This window comes from Epithele typhae (assembly GCF_022376455.1).
Source record: "Epithele typhae strain CBS 203.58 chromosome Unknown BXZ73scaffold_13, whole genome shotgun sequence".
Classification (NCBI taxonomy): domain Eukaryota; kingdom Fungi; phylum Basidiomycota; class Agaricomycetes; order Polyporales; family Epitheliaceae; genus Epithele; species Epithele typhae.
In genome coordinates this window covers 204,230-222,118 of record NW_025954204.1, presented here as the reverse complement: position 1 = coordinate 222,118, position 17,889 = coordinate 204,230, and the positions used below count along the sequence as shown (strand labels likewise).

The 17,889-nt window shown below is 60.9% G+C and overlaps 8 protein-coding genes and 1 non-coding gene across 9 annotated transcripts; 5 read left to right on the top strand and 4 right to left on the bottom strand.

Annotated features, from left to right (window-relative positions):
- Positions 1-194: 194 nt before the first annotated feature.
- Positions 195-2,825, bottom strand: BXZ73DRAFT_44287 (kinase-like protein; the record flags this gene model as incomplete). Its single annotated transcript, XM_048019309.1, has 9 exons — positions 195-455; positions 501-1,456; positions 1,505-1,539; positions 1,596-1,666; positions 1,722-1,844; positions 1,899-2,183; positions 2,235-2,324; positions 2,388-2,678; positions 2,733-2,825. 9 exons carry the CDS (start codon positions 2,823-2,825, stop codon positions 195-197), a joined length of 2,205 nt encoding a protein of 734 aa, XP_047879606.1.
- A 1,101-nt stretch (positions 2,826-3,926) lies between these two features.
- Positions 3,927-4,832, bottom strand: BXZ73DRAFT_44252 (uncharacterized protein; the record flags this gene model as incomplete). The annotated part of the gene is made up of 4 exons (XM_048019301.1): positions 3,927-4,214; positions 4,272-4,360; positions 4,411-4,669; positions 4,725-4,832. The coding sequence occupies 4 exons, from the start codon at positions 4,830-4,832 to the stop codon at positions 3,927-3,929; spliced, it is 744 nt and encodes a 247-aa protein (XP_047879605.1).
- An 816-nt stretch (positions 4,833-5,648) lies between these two features.
- Positions 5,649-7,551, top strand: BXZ73DRAFT_89096 (uncharacterized protein; the record flags this gene model as incomplete). Its single annotated transcript, XM_048025164.1, has 2 exons — positions 5,649-5,933; positions 7,108-7,551. The coding sequence occupies 2 exons, from the start codon at positions 5,649-5,651 to the stop codon at positions 7,549-7,551; spliced, it is 729 nt and encodes a 242-aa protein (XP_047879604.1).
- A 485-nt stretch (positions 7,552-8,036) lies between these two features.
- Positions 8,037-9,260, top strand: BXZ73DRAFT_89095 (uncharacterized protein; the record flags this gene model as incomplete). The annotated part of the gene is made up of 3 exons (XM_048025163.1): positions 8,037-8,127; positions 8,387-9,003; positions 9,177-9,260. The coding sequence occupies 3 exons, from the start codon at positions 8,037-8,039 to the stop codon at positions 9,258-9,260; spliced, it is 792 nt and encodes a 263-aa protein (XP_047879603.1).
- A 406-nt stretch (positions 9,261-9,666) lies between these two features.
- On the bottom strand, positions 9,667-9,750 carry BXZ73DRAFT_t66. Its single transcript has one exon. It is a non-coding gene; the product is annotated as a tRNA-Asn (tRNA).
- Positions 9,751-9,939: 189 nt separating this feature from the next.
- On the bottom strand, positions 9,940-11,400 carry BXZ73DRAFT_99682 (FAD/NAD(P)-binding domain-containing protein; the record flags this gene model as incomplete). Its single annotated transcript, XM_048028086.1, has 4 exons — positions 9,940-10,415; positions 10,474-10,669; positions 10,732-11,186; positions 11,247-11,400. The coding sequence occupies 4 exons, from the start codon at positions 11,398-11,400 to the stop codon at positions 9,940-9,942; spliced, it is 1,281 nt and encodes a 426-aa protein (XP_047879602.1).
- A 773-nt stretch (positions 11,401-12,173) lies between these two features.
- BXZ73DRAFT_99681 (uncharacterized protein) lies at positions 12,174-12,970 on the top strand (the record flags this gene model as incomplete). Its single annotated transcript, XM_048028085.1, has 3 exons — positions 12,174-12,221; positions 12,278-12,904; positions 12,959-12,970. 3 exons carry the CDS (start codon positions 12,174-12,176, stop codon positions 12,968-12,970), a joined length of 687 nt encoding a protein of 228 aa, XP_047879601.1.
- A 1,004-nt stretch (positions 12,971-13,974) lies between these two features.
- BXZ73DRAFT_44064 (HCP-like protein) lies at positions 13,975-15,132 on the top strand (the record flags this gene model as incomplete). Its single annotated transcript, XM_048019269.1, has 4 exons — positions 13,975-14,706; positions 14,757-14,840; positions 14,896-15,021; positions 15,073-15,132. The coding sequence occupies 4 exons, from the start codon at positions 13,975-13,977 to the stop codon at positions 15,130-15,132; spliced, it is 1,002 nt and encodes a 333-aa protein (XP_047879600.1).
- A 409-nt stretch (positions 15,133-15,541) lies between these two features.
- On the top strand, positions 15,542-17,879 carry BXZ73DRAFT_99679 (alpha/beta-hydrolase; the record flags this gene model as incomplete). Its single annotated transcript, XM_048028084.1, has 14 exons — positions 15,542-15,613; positions 15,662-15,851; positions 15,909-16,029; positions 16,088-16,422; positions 16,479-16,489; positions 16,538-16,606; positions 16,656-16,802; positions 16,859-16,922; positions 16,978-17,095; positions 17,149-17,285; positions 17,333-17,454; positions 17,515-17,604; positions 17,663-17,731; positions 17,787-17,879. The coding sequence occupies 14 exons, from the start codon at positions 15,542-15,544 to the stop codon at positions 17,877-17,879; spliced, it is 1,638 nt and encodes a 545-aa protein (XP_047879599.1).
- Between the last annotated feature and the right edge of the window lie 10 nt (positions 17,880-17,889).

Sequence of the window (17,889 nt, the reverse complement as noted above, 5' to 3'; positions counted from 1 at the left end):
CGCGCGCTAAGCGCTTTCTCGGTAAAGTCTGTCGACATACGACGACATAGACAAGTTCAAGTGTTCGTCTTTTTCAGCCGACGTCGTACTTGGACAAGGGAGATGGAAACTCGATGTTCGATTACACGATGGACACCACATTCTACAGAACCCGAAAGAGAGATACAGCTACGGACACACTTCGAGAACCGCCTTCACGAGTCAATCCACGGGGTCGACGGCGACGTCACTAGCCGCAACGTGCAGTCTGGCCCCCCGAACGACGCGTCCTCCGCCGTCTCGAACCGCGTCGGCGTCATCAGCGTCCCCCAGCCAAGCCCGACCCCCGCCCCGCCTCCCGCGCGCGCGGACCCCGCGGACCCGTCCCAGCCGTCCCCGTATATCTCACGCATGACCTCGTCCATCAGGTCCTCCTCGTCCTCGAGCTCGTTCCCGCTGAGCTGTCCCGCCCCGCGCTCGCCGTGCTCCGTCGTCCGCATCCGGACCTTGCCTGGTTCCACGGGCGCGGGAACGTCTTTGTCCGAGCTCGAGACGTCTTTGTCCTTGTCCTTGCTCTTGCTTCGGCTCTTGCCCTTGTCCTTCTGCTTCGGCCGGACCCCAGGCTTTGAGCGAAAGATGGCGTGGCAGGTCCGTGGGGTAAGACTGGCGAGATTCATGCTCAGGCGACGCTCGTCGGGGCGTCGTGTGTAGCCTATGCCGCCGCCGATCTGCTCGAGGCCCTTGGGTAGTTCACGAGGGACTGGAGGAATAGGCGGGACAGGTGGCACGGGCGGGATGACTTGATGAATAGGAGGGGATGGAGAAGGGATCGAATCTACCCGAGACCTTCGCCGGAACTTGTTGGTCCAGTGGCTAGAACTAGTGCTAGACGAATCGTCCCTGAGGCGTAGAGAGTCCCGAGAGAGCGTCAAGATAGACCTTGATTTGCGCAGGATGCCAGAAGAGTTCTCGTTCACTGTGTGTAGAGAGGACTGCCTGAGAGAAGCGACTGCATCGAGTTCGTCGAAGTCAAGGCTAGCATACTTGCGGAGGGCGAAACGAGAGTTGGGTGGCGTCGGTAGCCCATTCAGCACATTTTTCAAGGTGTCCAGTGTCGGAGTAGTTGCACGAGTCTGACCGTCGAGGCTCGGCGGTGCAAGCTCAGAGGGTGGACGAGACGGATACTTGGCCATCGCAATGATATTGGCGAGACTGCTTCCCGGAGAAATAACAAGGGGACTCTTGCTTAGCATCTGGGTATCAGGCTGGGAAGCGAGAGGCGAGGGACGTGTACTGAAGTGGCTGTTGCTGGCTGAGATAGTGGAGTTGACAGATGGGAGATCAAGCTGCCAGTCAAACGCAAAGGTAGGTGTCGTATCAGCTAGCCGGGTCCGCAAGGCTGGAGGTTGCGGGATGGGCTTGGTGTCATCTTCACTAGAAAATGAGAGCTCTGCTCTGTCCGCTGGAAAGAAAGGCGCTGAAACCATGATTAGCTTGGCGTCGATGGGGTGCTGGATATGAGTACCTTCAAGCTGCTTTGCAACGACATCCTCCCAAAGGCTGTGAGGTCGCGACGGTCAATGGTTCAGACGACCTTCGAGCTAAGGGGAGCTCACATGTCATGGAAATATTCGTGCATTTTCACACCGGTACCATCGATGCGCATTGACGGATTGCGGTTCAGACACTACACCAGCCGATGAATGAATCTCGATGTACTGTACAGCTAAGGATGTACTCACTTGACTAATGAGGTTCCAAGCCGTAGGATCTGTGCGCCGTGCGCTGCTCGTTACGCTGCCATGGATGATGTAGCTGCGTACGATCGCAGGCGAGGTGGCGACAGTTTCGTTGACGAAGGGGTGCTGGCAGCGTGGCATAAGGTCTCCAGACAATATACGAGCTGTTGATCCACTTACCTCTCCGGACAGTAGCCAGTGCACCAAAAGCCCAAAACTCCACCAATCGACTGCGCTGTTGTACTGCCATCCGAGAACAATTTCCGGGGCCTGATATTGAATTTCATCGGCAGGTGGGATGGTGGAATGCCCTCCACCTCGAAGCAATGTGTTTCCCCGACGGATGCACGTCGCATTGTCAAAACCGGATATCAAGATGTGCCCGTCTTCGCCAATAAGGATGTGTTCAGGCTTCACAAGTGTATGCACAATCCCTGCCTCGTGGATAGCCGATATTCCAGCGACCTGTGAACATGAGTCAGGAAGGTGTTCAGCGGCCCTATGCGACATACATACCAGTTCTGCGGCGCATAACAATGCTTGACTACGAGCCAATGGTCCTTCCCGCAGAACTGCATCCTGCAGATTCCTATCGCCCATGGGATCCTGGTTTATAGCGATCGGACTTCAGTCTCTCTGATCAAGCCCCCCAAGAAGTGAAAGACGCACCACAACAACATACATTGCCCGCTCATCTTCAAAGCTCCACCACAACCGCAGAACGAACTTGGCCCTGCTCTCCGCCAGCAGCTTCAGCGCAGCTTGTTCCCGCACCATGCGCGCGCACCCGTCCACCCCGCTACACCCCGACTTCCGCGACAGCTTCACCGCGTACACGCCGCCCTCCGATTTTCCAATCTTGCGAGCGAGAATGACCTCTTCACCCGAAGGACCAGGGTCGAGTGAGCGGATGTACTCGAAGTGGGTTGCGTTTACAGTCGGTACCGTTTTCCGCTTGAGCTGCATGGCATTCATCAGCATCATATGTGTTAAACATATGATACTGATGCGTACCTTCATAGAAGTCCGGATGTTTGAGTAACCTTCGGACGCTTCCACAATCGCGCTTAATGGCCTCCTCCTCCTCTCCTTCTTCTTCACCACCATGATTTCCTGTGACGGAGCGAGGACCAGGTGGTCAGGACGCGAGAAAATAGCAAGCATGTATAGCGCATATACCCACCTCAATATCATCGTCCAGCCATCCCGAGTCCACATCCTTGATGCACCCAATATTCTAGCTTGTCGTCAGCCCAACGCAAATACACGTCACTCCGCATGCCCATACCTCAACCTCAAAGCTTGCGTCAGGCAGCAATGACCCCTGCCCAGACGTTGCCGCCGACAACAGCGTCAAGCCCGTGCGCCGCTTGAAGAACGACTCCTGCTCCATCCTCTCAGCGCTCCCCATCATCGACGCTCAAAGCGACGCTCACCGGAATCGCCGTGAACTGCGTGCGCGGCGGCGGGACGGGCGACGGAGAAGGCGCGCGCGAGCCCGCCTCGCTCCTGCTGTCCTTCGGACGGGCCCCCGCGCCGAAACCGACACCGAGCATCGAAGGCAGGTGCGGCTCGGACCTGCTGGCCGCGGCCACCCCGCGGCCCTCGCGCCTGAGATCCAGGTTCCGGCCGAGGACGGTGGTCTAGACATGGCCAAGAGGACAGTCAACGGTCCGGCTTGGGATGCATGGCGTCACGATGAAGTCGGTGGAGGCTCACCGGGCGCGGGGTCACGGCGTCGCTCCAAGAGACTGGCATGCGCGTTCTTGTGCGTAAATATGGGGGTAGATGTGAGGGGGAGGAGGAGGCGGGTGATTATGTACGGAGAGAGGACGTGGGGGACGAGAGCAGGGCCAGACGCGAGTCGAACATGCGTCGCGGCTAGATTGTGCTTCTCGATCGCGCCCCGACGCCCGGATCTCCGATAGTCGATGACGAGCGCGGGGGTGGGGAAAGCCCCTGACTCTGAGGCCTGAAAACTGGTCGACAAGTTGAGGGCTTTCTGCCAGTCGATCACGAACGTTGTGTGTAACGATGGGGTGGGCGCGAATGATATACAAAACGTCTCTAGTCTACAACATGCAATGCATAGCACTGCGAGATTTATGTTTGTGGTATGGGGCGCAGCAGCGGGGCGCCGCACATAGGTCATGACATCCATCGGGTAAAAAGTCATAAATATGCTCTCGACTTTCGCGTATTGCGAGACTAATCTTCAAAGCTGGGATCGCTGAAGCCTGCACGGTCTCGCATGCCGGACATGCCGCCTAACTTGCCCTTCCCGCGAGCTTTCCGCCCGTTGAGCTCCTTGTATGCCTCTCGCATCTCAACCTTCGTGGGACGCGAAACAACCTCGGCCTCTTGGCGCCACTTCTCCTCCCGGAGTTCACGCGGAGTCTGCTGTCCAGACCGTGGAGACTCGTAGCCGGATATCGATCGCGGACCGGGAGATTGGGGAGGGGAGCGACGAGGGATGGCGTTAAGGTAGGTAGTACGCTGCGTCGCAGAGGAGTCAACACGAGGACGGTTTACCAAAGGACCACCATTACTCACCCAGTTCTGCTTCGACTCACGCTTTGTCCACTTGCCCGGCGGGAGACTATCGTCGTGGAAGTTCTCCTTCCGGTAGTGCTGGAACCAGACTGACCAAGCCATAAGCGAATGACTCATTTTGCAGGAACATACTACTCACCATAGTTCAACGTCTGACTCTTGCTCCACTTCTTGGACACCCTTGAGCAACGTGAAAGTTCCCTAATCGACAGCTGGGAGAAGATGCGCTGGGCAACATCGGTGGGCAGTGCTCGGAGCGGATCTCTTGTGGGGCCCCGAGCAATTTGCAGAGGGCTCGAGCGGCTGAGGCCACTGAAGCCGTTGCGTGTGGGGGAGTGGGGGCGGGAAGTAGGGCGGGAAGCGGGACGAGACCTCCCGGGGCTCCCAGGGAGGGATACCTGCAGATGGAGGAACTTAGGCAGGCCCGCGGGACGAAAAAAGGAGTAGGCTGACCACATTGATCAATTCATAATCGTCGTCGGGGGAGGTGCGCCCGCTGCCGAGTGCTTTGTCAAGGGAATCGAGAGTTTGCGTGCGGAGGACGTCTTGCAACAGACTCATGGTGGGGGAGATGGGAGTGGAGGGTGAGGAAAGGTAGAGGTCGCTGAGAGCGCGCTAGCCGTCCTCTTAAGTCGGTAAGCGACGGACTAGCACGTGCATGACGTCACGAGCCGACCTCAGGGCCGATTGTCCGGCTGTCCTCACATGGGAAACAATGGCGGCCAGCCGACAGCAGCTCATTCTGGAATGCACAAGTCCGTCGGGCAGGGGCTCGGATGCAGCAGCCGCAGCAGAGCATTCGCATCGGGTATCCACCAACGAAGTTGCGGAGTATGCGCTCGATTCAAACGTAAACGTCTCTAAATGGATGTAGAGTGCAAGCAGAGCCACCCCAGACTTTCCTGGGAGTTGCCATAACGCTCAGACTGCTTTCTTGCTTCTCTGAGAAACCATAGATACCCCCATAGAATGCGGGCTGCCTAAGGGAGACTAAAATGCTCCAGGCAGTGTGTTCGCTGGTGGTGGCGAGAAGGTCAACCGGCCCGCCTGGACCGCGTTCACCAGTGGGGGAAAACGCCCAGCGCGATTCGCACAGTCCAGTCCATCTCAATCCCCGACGCACGGGCCTCCCAGCCTCGACCCAGACACCCAATATTGTGGTCCCAGGCAAATCTCCTCCGAGTCCCGACCACACCGACCTCGTACCGCATACATCGACTCCTCCTTCAACGGCGATCGAACGCGTCCCAGTGTCTCCGTGTCGACGTCCACGCGCCCCTCTCACCGCCTCCTGCCTCCTGCCTCCACCTTCCGTGCCTCCACATCGTAACCAAGGCACCCTCGAATCCACTTAACGCGTTCATATCCGCCTGCACGATGCCCAACCCAAACAGCCACCCACCATCCGGCCTCCCCTCCTCTCTTCCGCCTCCCCCACTGCCGGCATCCGCCCCCGTGCCCCGCGCCCGCGCACAAGCCTCACGCAAACGCGCCGCGGCCAATGACGACGCGGCCTACCACGCCGCCGCGGGCACGAAGCGCGGCGCCGCCGAACGTGCAGAGGGAGACCGCGAGCGGACGAAGCGCAAACGCGTCGAAGCCGCCGCCGCCGCCGCAGCCGCGAACGCGCACGTCCCAGAGCGGGACGAGAGGACCAGTCTGGTGAGCACCCTCGTCCTGCGTTCTTCGACTCCTTTTTCTGTTCGGGTCTGCGTCGTGGCTTGATAGGATGGTGTTTGCGGTGCGAGAGGGGGATGAATGGGAGTTTGCGTTTGCGTTTTCGGCCCGCGGTGCAGCACGGCTCGTCGGGAGCATCGGAGGTCTGTGTGGCATGTGGTCGCTGAAAAGCCCCGGCGTGCCGTGCTGCGAGCCGAAATGACCGACGTGTCCTCGTGCACGGGCGGAGGAGGGAAGCCCAATGACCGCGAAGGGGTTTTGAGCCAGTTTGGCGGTCGCCTTCGATCATGCCCACCGTGGGACGACGTTGGACTCATACGCCCGCATACCGCCCCTGCGACGGTTCCAGGACCGTCAGCGCGGTAGACACACCGCGCACCGTCGCCGCCTGTCGCGGCATGTCTGCGCTCTCCATCCACACCCTGGATGGCCGTCCCGTCATGAAACTGTTCGACGGTCTTTGTCGAGCTCATCGTGTGGCTTCAACAGCCGTCGAGTATTCTTGATTGTGCTGTCCTGCCGGCGCAAACCTTGTGCCTTGCTGATGCTCGGGGGCACACATCGGGTGTCGTAAGTGGCAGTAACATTGTATCCGCTTGACAGGTTCAAGGCGCGCGCGGTGGTACTTGGGAAGGCTTTGTGTAGCCTGCTTTCGGGGAGGCTGGTCTCTATGCGACGCTCCACTGTCCGCGGTCTGCCCCCCGGCCGCCTTGACTCATACAGCGGTTGGTCCAAACGTCGATTCACGCCGCAGTGGTATTCTGTTGCCACCTGTTGACAGATCTACCACATATCTACGAGCGTATTTTTAGGCCTCCAGCCGAATCGAGGGCACTGCGGATATACATCGCCAGCGGGGCGGAGCTACTGCTTACTGGCTGTTCCGCGTTCTTACTTCCGGGCACTCCGATTCCTTGCAGGCGAATCCCCTGGTTCTCGCCTGCACAGATCATTTGTTGCGCACATCACCGGGCGGTCATCAGCCTCTATATGCTCCTCCAGGCGGGAGATGCTTTTCTTGTGGAGCGTGGTCGTCTTGCGATTGGTGCACGACTGACGTTCCCTTGAGAGCGCATCACTCGCTGCGCCAATTGATGTTTTTTTCCTGCTCGGATCTGCGGTGTGACAGCCTCTGATACGGACTTCGCTTCCGCCACAGGTCGACTTCACCGCGCTGCCCACAGACGCGCTGCACCGGTACCTAGCGCTATTCGACCTCATCCCCGACCTGGACCCGTCCCCATGGGGCGTCGAGGACCCCGGTCCCCCCAGTGCGTTGCTGAAGCCAAAGAGCCATGTGCCCGGGCACGGGCACGCCCTCCGGCGCACGTCGACGGCAAGCCCGGGTCCGGTCGGCGTTGGCACGTCGGCAAACGCGAACGGGCGATCACGACGCGACCCCGGGCGGCGGCGGAGTGCGCGACTGGTCGACGAGGAGCGGGTGCCCGCGCCACCGCCGGTGTACGGAGACATTGGGGACGTGGACGGAATGTTGGCGACGATCGCGGAGCGGCACTTCCGGGACGTGCAGGTGAAGGAGGTGGACACGCTGGCGGAGTTCATGTTCAAGGTCAAGACGATTGGGCGGGTGAGGGACATCTGAGGCGTCGAGCGCAGGGTGGGCTGTGGGGAGCTCGGGCAGGCATCGGGCGCGAGGCGTTGGAATAACGAGAGCGCTTTCCCGATATAGACCAGAACGATTGCTTCCTGGCAGAGGTCCCAGGGCTCTTTAATTTTAGGTGGCCAGTGGGGAGTCCCCTTGGCGACAGTGCGAACGCTCGCTGCTCGCGCTCCGCCTCTCCCATCCACCCGCCCCGCCCAACGCCATCCCTGTCAAGCCTGCGCCACTGCTATATATACCAATCGAGCACCCAGATGCCCTCACGCTTTGTCCCCCTCCTCCCTCCACCCCTCGTTCCTCCTTCGCAGCAGTGCTGCCTGGTCCTGATTTCTTGTGCGTTCTCCTCCTCCTCTCCCGCGAACCATGCTGATCCCCCTGCAGTGGCCGGTTCCATCCCGTTCTAAGTCTTTCGCACATTCCAAAGCCAGCTTCGCGTCGACCCGCAAGTTCCCACAGTCTTTTCAGCCATGAAGTTCGCCACCTCCCTCGCTGCCCTTCTCGTTCTTGCCCCGGCTCTTGCCTCGGCTACCCCTCTCGTATGTACCGTCACCGTCGATGGTCAATACCCTGCTCACGCTTCGCGCAGGGTGCTCGCGCCAACAACTTCGGTGGCTTCAAGGGTGGTAACAAAGGCGGCAACAATGCTCAGAAGGGCGCGACCACTGCCAAGGCTGCACCAGCGCTGCTGCCTCGTCGGCTGCTGCCTCGTCCACCGCTGCCTCCAGCGCGAACAGTGGCGACGCCCAGTCCTCGTTGAGTGCGTGGCTATGTTGACATCATATCCATATGTCCGATTGACACGTGCCCGCCTCTTCAGCCCTCCTTCAATCGGTCATCGCCACCGGGTTTGCGAACAACGGCCAGAACCCGCCCGTCGCCGGCCAGGCCGCCTCTACCACCTCGACGAACAACTACATCAACTTCTGCGCGACGGTGGCCAACCTGCCAATCACGAACGGCCTCCAGGTCAAGACCGGCTCCTGCAACCCCGCGCCGATGGGTGTGATCGCGGCGACGACCAACATGCCGTCCTGCAAGTTCACCTTCCCCAAGAACGGCGACACCGTCCAGCCCAACGTCAACTTCACGCTGACCATGGCCATCTCCCACCTCAACACCGGCACCTTCACCAACCCGGACTCGACCTACTTCGCCGCGCCCCAGACCGTCGACTCCGCCGGGGACATCACCGGCCACTCGCACGTCGTCATCGAGCAGCTCACCTCCCTCGACCAGACCACGCCCACGGACCCGAACCAGTTCAAGTTCTTCAAGGGCCTGAACAGCAAGGCCGAGAACGGCGTCCTCAGCGCCGTCGTCGCCGGCGGTCTCCAGCCCGGCTTCTACCGCATGGCCTCGATCAACTCGGCCGCGAACCACCAGCCGGCGCTCGTCGCCATCGCCCAGCACGGTTCGCTCGACGACATGGTCTACGTATGTTCTCCGCCGTCCCTCACGCCACATGTCGCTGACGTACGTTCCTCGTAGTTCACGGTCTCTGCGAGTGGCGCTGCGTCCGGTGGCAACAACGCTGCGTCTGGCAACGCCGCCGCGTCGTCTGCCGCTGCTGCCACGACCGCCGCCGCCTCGACTGCCGCGCCGCGAAGACCACGACCGGCGCGAAGACCGGCAAGGGTGGCTTCAGGGGCGGCGCCAAGGGCGGCTTCCGCAACCGCGCCCTCTTCAACTAAGCGGTAGTGCGCCCTCGTGAGCTCCTGCGAGTCGCGCCGTGCGGTAGCCGATACCCCCCTTCGTTCTCGTCGCCCTTGATAGAGGCCGTGCCCCTGCGCGGTCGTGTTTGGAAAACCCCCGCTGCCGCCGGCGTTGTGTCGTGTGTTGCTCGCACTTCATTTGCTTATTCACTGTCTTGCTGTGGCTCGTGTATCGCTACGCTTTGTGTACATTACTTATTACGGTCGATGCGCTGCTGTGCAGAAAGGCCTCCGTCTCGAATGGATGGATTGGAATCTGGAATCCCCAGTGATCACTGCATAATTATCGTGTGCGCCTGGATGAAAATGGGCTGGCCTCGGTGGGGACAAAAATTGATGTAGAGCTATGAATGCGTGACTGATCACAACAGGAGCAAAACAGATGCTGCCCCAGTGAGGCTCGAACTCACGACCTTCCGATTGCAAATTGGTAACAGTCGGACGCTGTAACCAACTCAGCCATGGGGCACATGGTTGTAGTGTAAACGTGACATATATGGATAAAAGAAAAACCTGGAGTCGATCCCACGAGCCCGCCGCAAGCGAGGGCTCCGTACAGGCATCTGTGGAGGGGAGTGCAGGGACGGTCTGAAGTGATCAAATCAGGTGGCTGCAAGTTTGTAGAACATCTCGCTCTGATTCCCGACACCGTCCATGCTCATACCAGCGCGCCCAGCCTCTCCCTCACCGTCTGCACCGCGCGCTCCTCCTCCTCCTCGATCCGCGACGAGTGCACCCACCTCATCTCCTCCTCGATCGTCCGCCCGATCGGCTCCAGCTGCACGCGCGAGTACCCCCCACGGGCGCATTCGTCCTCGCTCACATCCTCCCACCCGAGCCGCTGGAAGTGGTAGAGGCGGGTGCTCTCGCGCGACCGGCGCGCGACGTCCTGCGCGAACGGCCGGCGCACCGCGTCGTACACCGCGAGCGCCGCGGCGAGGGTCGCGCGCGCCACGGCCGGCTGCGCGAGCACCGCCGCAAGCACGTACCCGTCCTCGATCGCCTGGCCCGCGCCGGAGCCCTGGCTGGGCGTCATCGCGTGCGCGGCGTCGCCGAGGAGCGCGACGCGGCCGTGCACGAAGGTGGGGAGCTCCTTGAGCGTTTTCACCGCCCAGTCGGTCGGGCCGTCATGTGCTGGCGACGCGGGCCGTCAGCACCGCCGGAGAGCGGATGCGTGCTGAGCGGAGGGGACTCACGCTGAGGATGCTCCTGATCTTGGGGTCCCAGCCGGGGAAGTGCCTCAGCACCTCCGCCGCCGTCGACGGCGCCGACCAAGGCCCGTCGTACTGCGTGCCCTCGCCCCCGGGCGTCTCGACCATCGCGGCGACGTTGTACGCCTGCCCGCGCGAGATGGGGAAGCAGACGACGTAGCGCCACTTGCCGAGGAACTGCGTTGCTCGTTAGTTGGCTCGAGACGACAGCAGGGGCGCAGTGCGTGCGCGGGGCTCACGATGTTCATCATCGGCTTCGCCAGGTCCTTGACATCTTGCGTGAGCTTGTCCGCGGGCACGACGGCGCGGTACGCAACCATGCCCGACCACACCGGCGGGATCACGTCCCGCAGCGCCGCAGCGCCGTCGGCGTCACCGCGCTTCTCCGCTGCGTCCGCGAGCTCGTTGTACATCTGGTGGCGGATCGGGCTCTTGATGCCGTCGGCGCCGAGGAGGACGTCGCAGCTCGCAGTCGTGCCGTCCTTGAACGTGAGGACGATCGGGGCGGTGAGGTTCTCGGGCTCTGCGTAGCGGACGAGACGCTTCGAAAAGTGGAGGGTCTGCTCCGGGTTCTTGAGGTGGTGCATGAAGACTTGCTGTATGTGCGCGCGGTGGAAGGTGCGGATCGGGGACGTGAACTCGAGGATCTCGGCGGACTCGTGCTGATCGCCCTTCAGGTAGCGCAGAGGCACCGCTTCAGAGTCAAAGATGTGTCAGCCGCTCCGAAATATGGTTACGGCACATCGGTGCTTACTGCCGCTGTCCGTTGTTCCGCTTGCCTCGAGCAGAGCCCGCTCCAGGCCGAGGGATTGGAGGATCGCCCAGACGCGAGGGGCCACACCGATACCGGCGCCGACCTCCGCCAGCTGGTGAGCACCTTCGTAGATGTCGAGGTCAAGGTCGGGCATGTTCTTCTGCAGAGCCAAGGCACATGACAGCAACACGGAACTTCTTGTCGGATGCAGTGGTGGCCATTATGCTATACAGTCCTCAAGATAGATGATATGTGAGTATGTAAACGAGAACGGCAGATACTGGTGAGCCTGTCCCCCGCAGGGTAGGCTTATATGTAACCAGCGACGCCGGCATCGAGCGATTCCTGGTTCGATGAATGAAGGCAGAAAAAGCACGTCACAGGACCGTTCATGGGCCATGGCACACAAGTCTAGGTGACCAGGAGGAAGCCCGAACTGTTTGCTGAACCATTCTGTGACCATTCATTCCGCTGTAAGCTGGAGGGTGGGACTTACGTCAGGATGGGTTCTGTGGTCCCATAACGCCATGCGGCCTCGTGCCGCGAAGAGCGGACAGAAATTGAAAGTGCAGAGGATGACTGCACCGCTCACGAAAGACTGGCCAACGCCGTGTGTGCCCGTACCGACCAGATCCCGACCCGTGCGGTGCCGTCGGCATCTGGTTCGATTCGCCCTGGCACTGTGTCTCCAAGCACCTATGTACCGAGTCGAGGCCTCTCGAATGCGAGAGGAGGGGTTGAGGAGGGGTCGAGGAGGGGGTCGGGTTTGATCTGATGTCCCGTGGAGAGACGAATCCAGACTGCTTTGTCATCTGGCGCCAAGACATATCCCTCTGACCACGCATCCACTGCCCGGCATGCCTACCGCTGAGTATTGATTCAAGCGGGGTCGCTTGTGACGCGCAGGGGCATATCAAGAATTCCCAGATGGATGACTCCAGTAGCAACTTTTCTGCTCAGCAGGCTCGGATAGCGGTGCGCCTTTTCTATAGCTCGATTTCGGGACTTTCTTTAACTTATATGTTTGACAGAGAGTGAAGCACATATGCGATCAGTACCCTCCAGTGGTGAACCTCACTCAGAATGACGTTCCCCGTGGTACGGAGTACATCTCCCCCAGCACCAACCTCAACCCCGACTTCGTCTTCGCTCAAGACCCGGAATTCGACCCTGTCGCCCGCGGGCCCTTCCTCCGTAACTACGGATGGGTTTTCACCGATAAATGGGCAATCGAATATGCAAAGAACCTCAAGCTCACTGTCGACATTGATGAGGATGAGGATGAAGATGAGGAGGAGCTCGTCCAGCTTTTGGGTGGAGAGACGACGGTCGATTGCGCGTCCATTACCGACGACTCGGTGGTCATGCAACACAAAGGTCTACGCCAGGCTGTGTCCCTCGCGGTCCAAGATGATATCATCTCGGATATCGAAAATCGGATGGGCTTCAGAGTCTTCCTCGGATATCCGGTCTCGTTCGACTATGATTTCATGGTCGTTCTCTGCACCAACTACAACATCGCGAAGCGGCAATGGATCATCGAGCGCGTCACGAGGAAGGACATCGACGAAACTATCGCGACTCTCAGCGAGATCATGGCGGAGCCTGGCGAGGAGTCGAAGGAAGTGATGTGGTGGTACGCTCAAGAGAACCCGATCGTGCGTATGCGCTCATGGTTCGAGTTGAGCGAGTCTGACTTTACTCCTTTACAGGGTTGGTATTGACCTCGTGGTGTCTGCGGGCCAGTCCGTAGTCTTGTTTCCAGAGCGCATTAGTGGTTTCACGCTTGTTCATTCGCATTTCTCCATGTCTGCACCTGCTATCGCTCGCTATCGATGTACATCGCTCCGCGCATATGTACTGTACGCTACGTCTCTTCAATACCCCATGTCCATTTAGTCCACCATCTCGGCGGTATAAGCATCAGATTCCCGTGAGAGGCGGAACGCGGCGATGGTGGATCTTGTTCGAAGCTGTACGGCACAAAGCGCGGATGGGGGACGGTGTTGGCGTCATCCCAGCGTTGAAACGGATCTGTGGCCAGAGTGTGGCGGAGGGGCGGCTCGATCGGAGGCGGCCCGGGCTTGGCGGCGACGACCACCCGGTCCTCAAAGCCTCAAAGCCTGCCACCACCTCCCTCCTCCTTCCGCACACACCGATGGCTCAGCTCTCGAGACAACCTCCCCCGCCCTCGCCCAATGTCTACGAATCGTCCCCGCTCGTCTCCCTCATCCGCCGCACCTCCTCCCGCCGAACCGGCCACAGACCACCGGCGGTCAAGACACGCACCGGGACTCCTCCGCGCTCTCCCTCAGGCACCGAGGACTTTCAGCTGAACCCCCCTGCATCCCCCATCCTCCACGCCAACTTCCGCGCGTCCACCGCGTCCGCCGCGACCAAGTTCAGCGATGGCGCGAGCACCCGCACCCTCTCCTGGGACGCGCGCACCGACCGCTCGCCGCCTGAGAGCCCCTCGAGTGGTCAGGGCACCTACCGCGCACCCCAGTTTGGCGGCGGCGCACACGAGTCCGTCGACCTCGACAGCTTCGGCGACCGCTACCGCGAAACCTGGCGGTCCTCCAGCGCGATGGACCCGCCTTCGATCTACGAGTCGTCGACGATGCCCAACATCCCCACCGTCGTCGTCTCCGAGCCCGAGATCACGCATGGGTACGACGAGTACGGATACCCTGGCGACCCCCGGGTCAACGCCAGCGGCAGCAGTGGTATGAACTATTCTCGCCCCGTCGTCGCCCCTGTGCAGGAAATCGACTGGGACCAGTCCGAGTCCCGCAAGCGCGACGTGCTCCTGCGGAACGCGAACGCACGCGGGCCCCCGTCGCCCAGCCCCACCCAGAGCTCGTCCTCGCAACGCGCGCCCAAGAGCCCGCGTCTGCACGGCTCGAGCCCGCTCTCGTCCCCCGCGCTCCCCACACACCCTGGCTCGCGCCCGGTGTCACCCGCGTCGAGCGTCGGCAGCTTCCCCCCAAACTCCCCCATCTCGCCGCTCACGCCCCCCGCGGCGCTGGCACTCGCGGGCACGCAGCGCGTCGTCTCGGCCTCGAGCGTGTACTCAGACTACTCCTATTACGAGCTCCCCGCGACGCCCACAGGTGGCTCCTATCCCGTGTCCGCGCCCTCGCCGCGAACCTCGCACGCGAACGCGAAGCCACAGAGCGACGCGCTCGCCAACCCACAGACGCCGCAGGACTTTCTCCAGCTCGGGATCAAAGCACACCTCGAGAACCGGCTCGAGGCGTCTGCGCAGGCATTTGAACGTAGTGCGACGCTCGACGGTGGGTGCGGCGTCGGCATGCTCATGTGGGGGCTCGCACAGCGGCACGGGTGGGGGTGCGTCCAGGACGAGGCGCGCGGGTTCGCGTGGCTGAGGCGTGCGGCGGAGCTCGCGGTGGGCGACCTGGAAAAGGAAGGGAAGGAGGGGGATATGGGCGCGGTCCGGGTGAGTGCGCATGCGGTGCTTGTGAGGGTGCGTGGGCTGATGGTGGACAGTCGGAGCTGGTGCTTGCGATCTACGAGGTCGGGCAGAGCTTCTTCCGCGGCTGGGGTGTGCAGAAGGACAAGGAGATGGCCGTGGTGAGTGTTTGTATGTTCACTTCCTCCGCGTGCCGGGGCTGACACGAGATGTCAGCAATATTACCGGGTCGCAGCACGGCTCGGGGATCCGGATGCGCAGCAGGAGCTCGGGTTCTGCTTGTTGAATGGGAAGGGGTGCAAGAAGGACAAGAAGGAGTCCGCGAAATGGTATCGTGCGGCGGTGGGTGCTTTTCCCTCGTCTCCGGGCCTTGGTCCTAACGGGTCTACTCAGGTCAAGCAAGGGGTCAGCGATATTGGCCTGACCTGGATCTATAAGGAGAAATACCAATGATGGATTCTGTATACTCACTCACCCCGTGGCGGACACTGCCTCCACTGGATCTTTATACCCAACCCTCACACCCACTCATGCTTTTGTAGTTTTACGACCCTCGCATGCTAGTCCGTTGGTGCGTTCTTTGCTGTATCCTTATTCAGTTTTCAAGTTGGATGTCATACGCGGTTTTAATGTTCCATATGGAGAAAGAACTGCTTGGCTCGGACGTACGCTATATACAACCCAACGTGAGTCTTCATTCTGCTCAAGCGGCTTGTAGTAGCCGCGTTTTCGCATCGCCGAAACGTCGATTTGAATTTGGGGTGTCACGACTACCGCCGACGGAGATAAAGCTTGCAGGTTGGAGCTCCAGCGGTGCGCCATAAAGGCGGAGCTTTTGGGGCACATACTCTACCTGCCCACCATGTCGCGCTTTCTTGGATTGGGATCGTTCGTGAGCGTGCTCGCAGCTACCCCCGGTGTCCTCTCCGTCCCGGTGAGTCTACAGCTCTCTCCCATAGTCCATATCCTTACACCTTCGAAGCGTGCGGCTGCACCGACGATCGAATGGGCTCCTTGCGAGTCCACCATCGCGGTCTCCAAGTTCCCTATCGACTGCGCATTCTTCCCCATCCCGCTCGACTATGCGGACCCGTCCGCCGGCACCGGTCGACTGTCGCTCATCAAGATGAATGCTACGGGCGAGCGCAAAGGCACGCTTTTCACCAACCCCGGTCAGTGGACCCCCTCATGTCCCAGTTGTCACCAACCCTCACACACACCGATGGCAGGTGGCCCCGACGAAGGCGGCGTGAGCGATCTCGCGTTCAACGGGATGCAGTACATGAACGTCACAGGGGGAAACTACGACCTCGTCAGCTGGGACCCGCGTGGGGTCGGGACGGCGACCATGTACGTGTCGACACCTGTCTCCCCGCTCGGACGTGTTCCTGAGCGAGCTCGACGGCAGCCCCAGCAGCGTCTTCTGCTTCGACTCGTTTGACGAGTGGTCCGCGTTCTTCAACGGGACGCTCGAAGTGACGGGGATCAACTACTCTGGCAACCTCACGGACCCGGGCGAGGTCGCGGGGCTGATGGCGCAGGCGCGGACAATGCAGGACAAGTACGTGGAGCTCGGCGGGAGGTGCGCGACGGCGGACATCGACGGCACGTACAAGTACGTCGGGACGGCAGCGAACGCGCGGGACCTGGCGGCGCTGGCGGAGGCGATCGACGGACCTGGGGCGGCGGTGAATTACTGGGGAATGTCGTATGGGACGCTGATGGGGGCGTGGCTGGTGAACAGTGAGTGCAACGAAGTGTTTGGGTCTGAGTCGGGCTGAACGAGGTCGACTGTACAGTGTTTCCTAATGTGGGTGCTTATCCCCTGCGTCTCTCCTGATGCTGATGTGCTGTGCAGCGGGTTGGGCATGTCATCCTCGACGGGGTGGTCAATGTGCTTGACACGGCAGAGAAACAGAGCTACTTTGTGCGTTCCTTTCTGCACTCACGTTTTCCGAGCTGACCCCCGGTATCAGTCTTGGGCAGACAAAACGAAAGACAGCGAGAAGGTGTGGGAGGGGATGGCGACCGCTTGTGCGCTCTCAGGCCCCTCGCACTGCAACCTCACGACAGAGGGGGGCACCGGCCAAGATGTCATGGCGTTGCTCTCCAAGCTCCTCGACGTGAGCGCAGACCAACCCGACGCAGACTCGTGATGCTGATCGTCGTTTGTGTGCAGGCGGCCACGGACGCGCAGAAGCACAGCAGTGGGCCCGTCACCATCCAATCTAGCGTCACGCGTGGTGAGTGAGCGGCTCCCGGACGGTCTAGGACGTGCTCTGAACAGGATGCATTCAGGGAGCGTATTCGGTGACCTGTACTTGCCCGAGTCCTGGCAGGGCGGCGCAACGCTGATCGCACGATTGGTCCCGCTCGTGGAGGCGGAGTCGGGCATGACCGTTCGGCCTACGCGCAAGTGTGTGCTTTCCGATGACGCCGCTGCTCCGCTGACGAACGCTCGGTTTGTAGACGGCGGAGCGAGACGGGGATGGAGTACGGGATGACCGCCATCTACTGCGGAGACAGCATCGATGCCGACGAATCGACCATGGAAGACGTCTTCGACACCATTGTGACCGCCGTCCAGAACGGGCCTTCGCCCACTTGTAGGTGAAAGTCGACCCTGCGCGTTCCACGCTTACAACCGTCGTAGTTGCCGGCCTGTTCCCGTACGTGGCCTACTACTGTCCGTGGTGGCCCGCGCGCGCCGTCGAGCGGTACACGGGGCATTTCAACAAGACGCTCTCGAACCCCGCGCTCATCATCGGCAACACTGTGCGACCCCTCCTGTCAGCTTTTCGAACACATCTCATGCTGACCGACGCGCCCGCGCAGTTCGACCCCATTACGCCGTTCTCGCAGGCTCAGACGCTCGCGGACCTGATGGGCGACAGCGCGACGCTTGTGCGCCAGAACGGATTCGGGGTGAGTGGTCCAGTTGGGGCGGGGGCGACGGGTGCGTCGGCTGACGGCGTCGTACCAGCATCGCAGCCTCGCGCAGGCGTCGGAGTGCACGTCGAAGATCATCCAAGACTACCTGAACAACGATGCCGTGAGTCTGCGCCGCGCTCGCTGTGGGTTGCTTAACTTACGTGTGGTCGTTTCAGCTGCCCGCCGGAGACGCAACAGTATGCGAGGTCGACGCGGTGGAGCTGTTCCCTGGTGTTGTTACGAGCGATGTGGTCAAGATGATCAGTTAGCCGCGCCCCT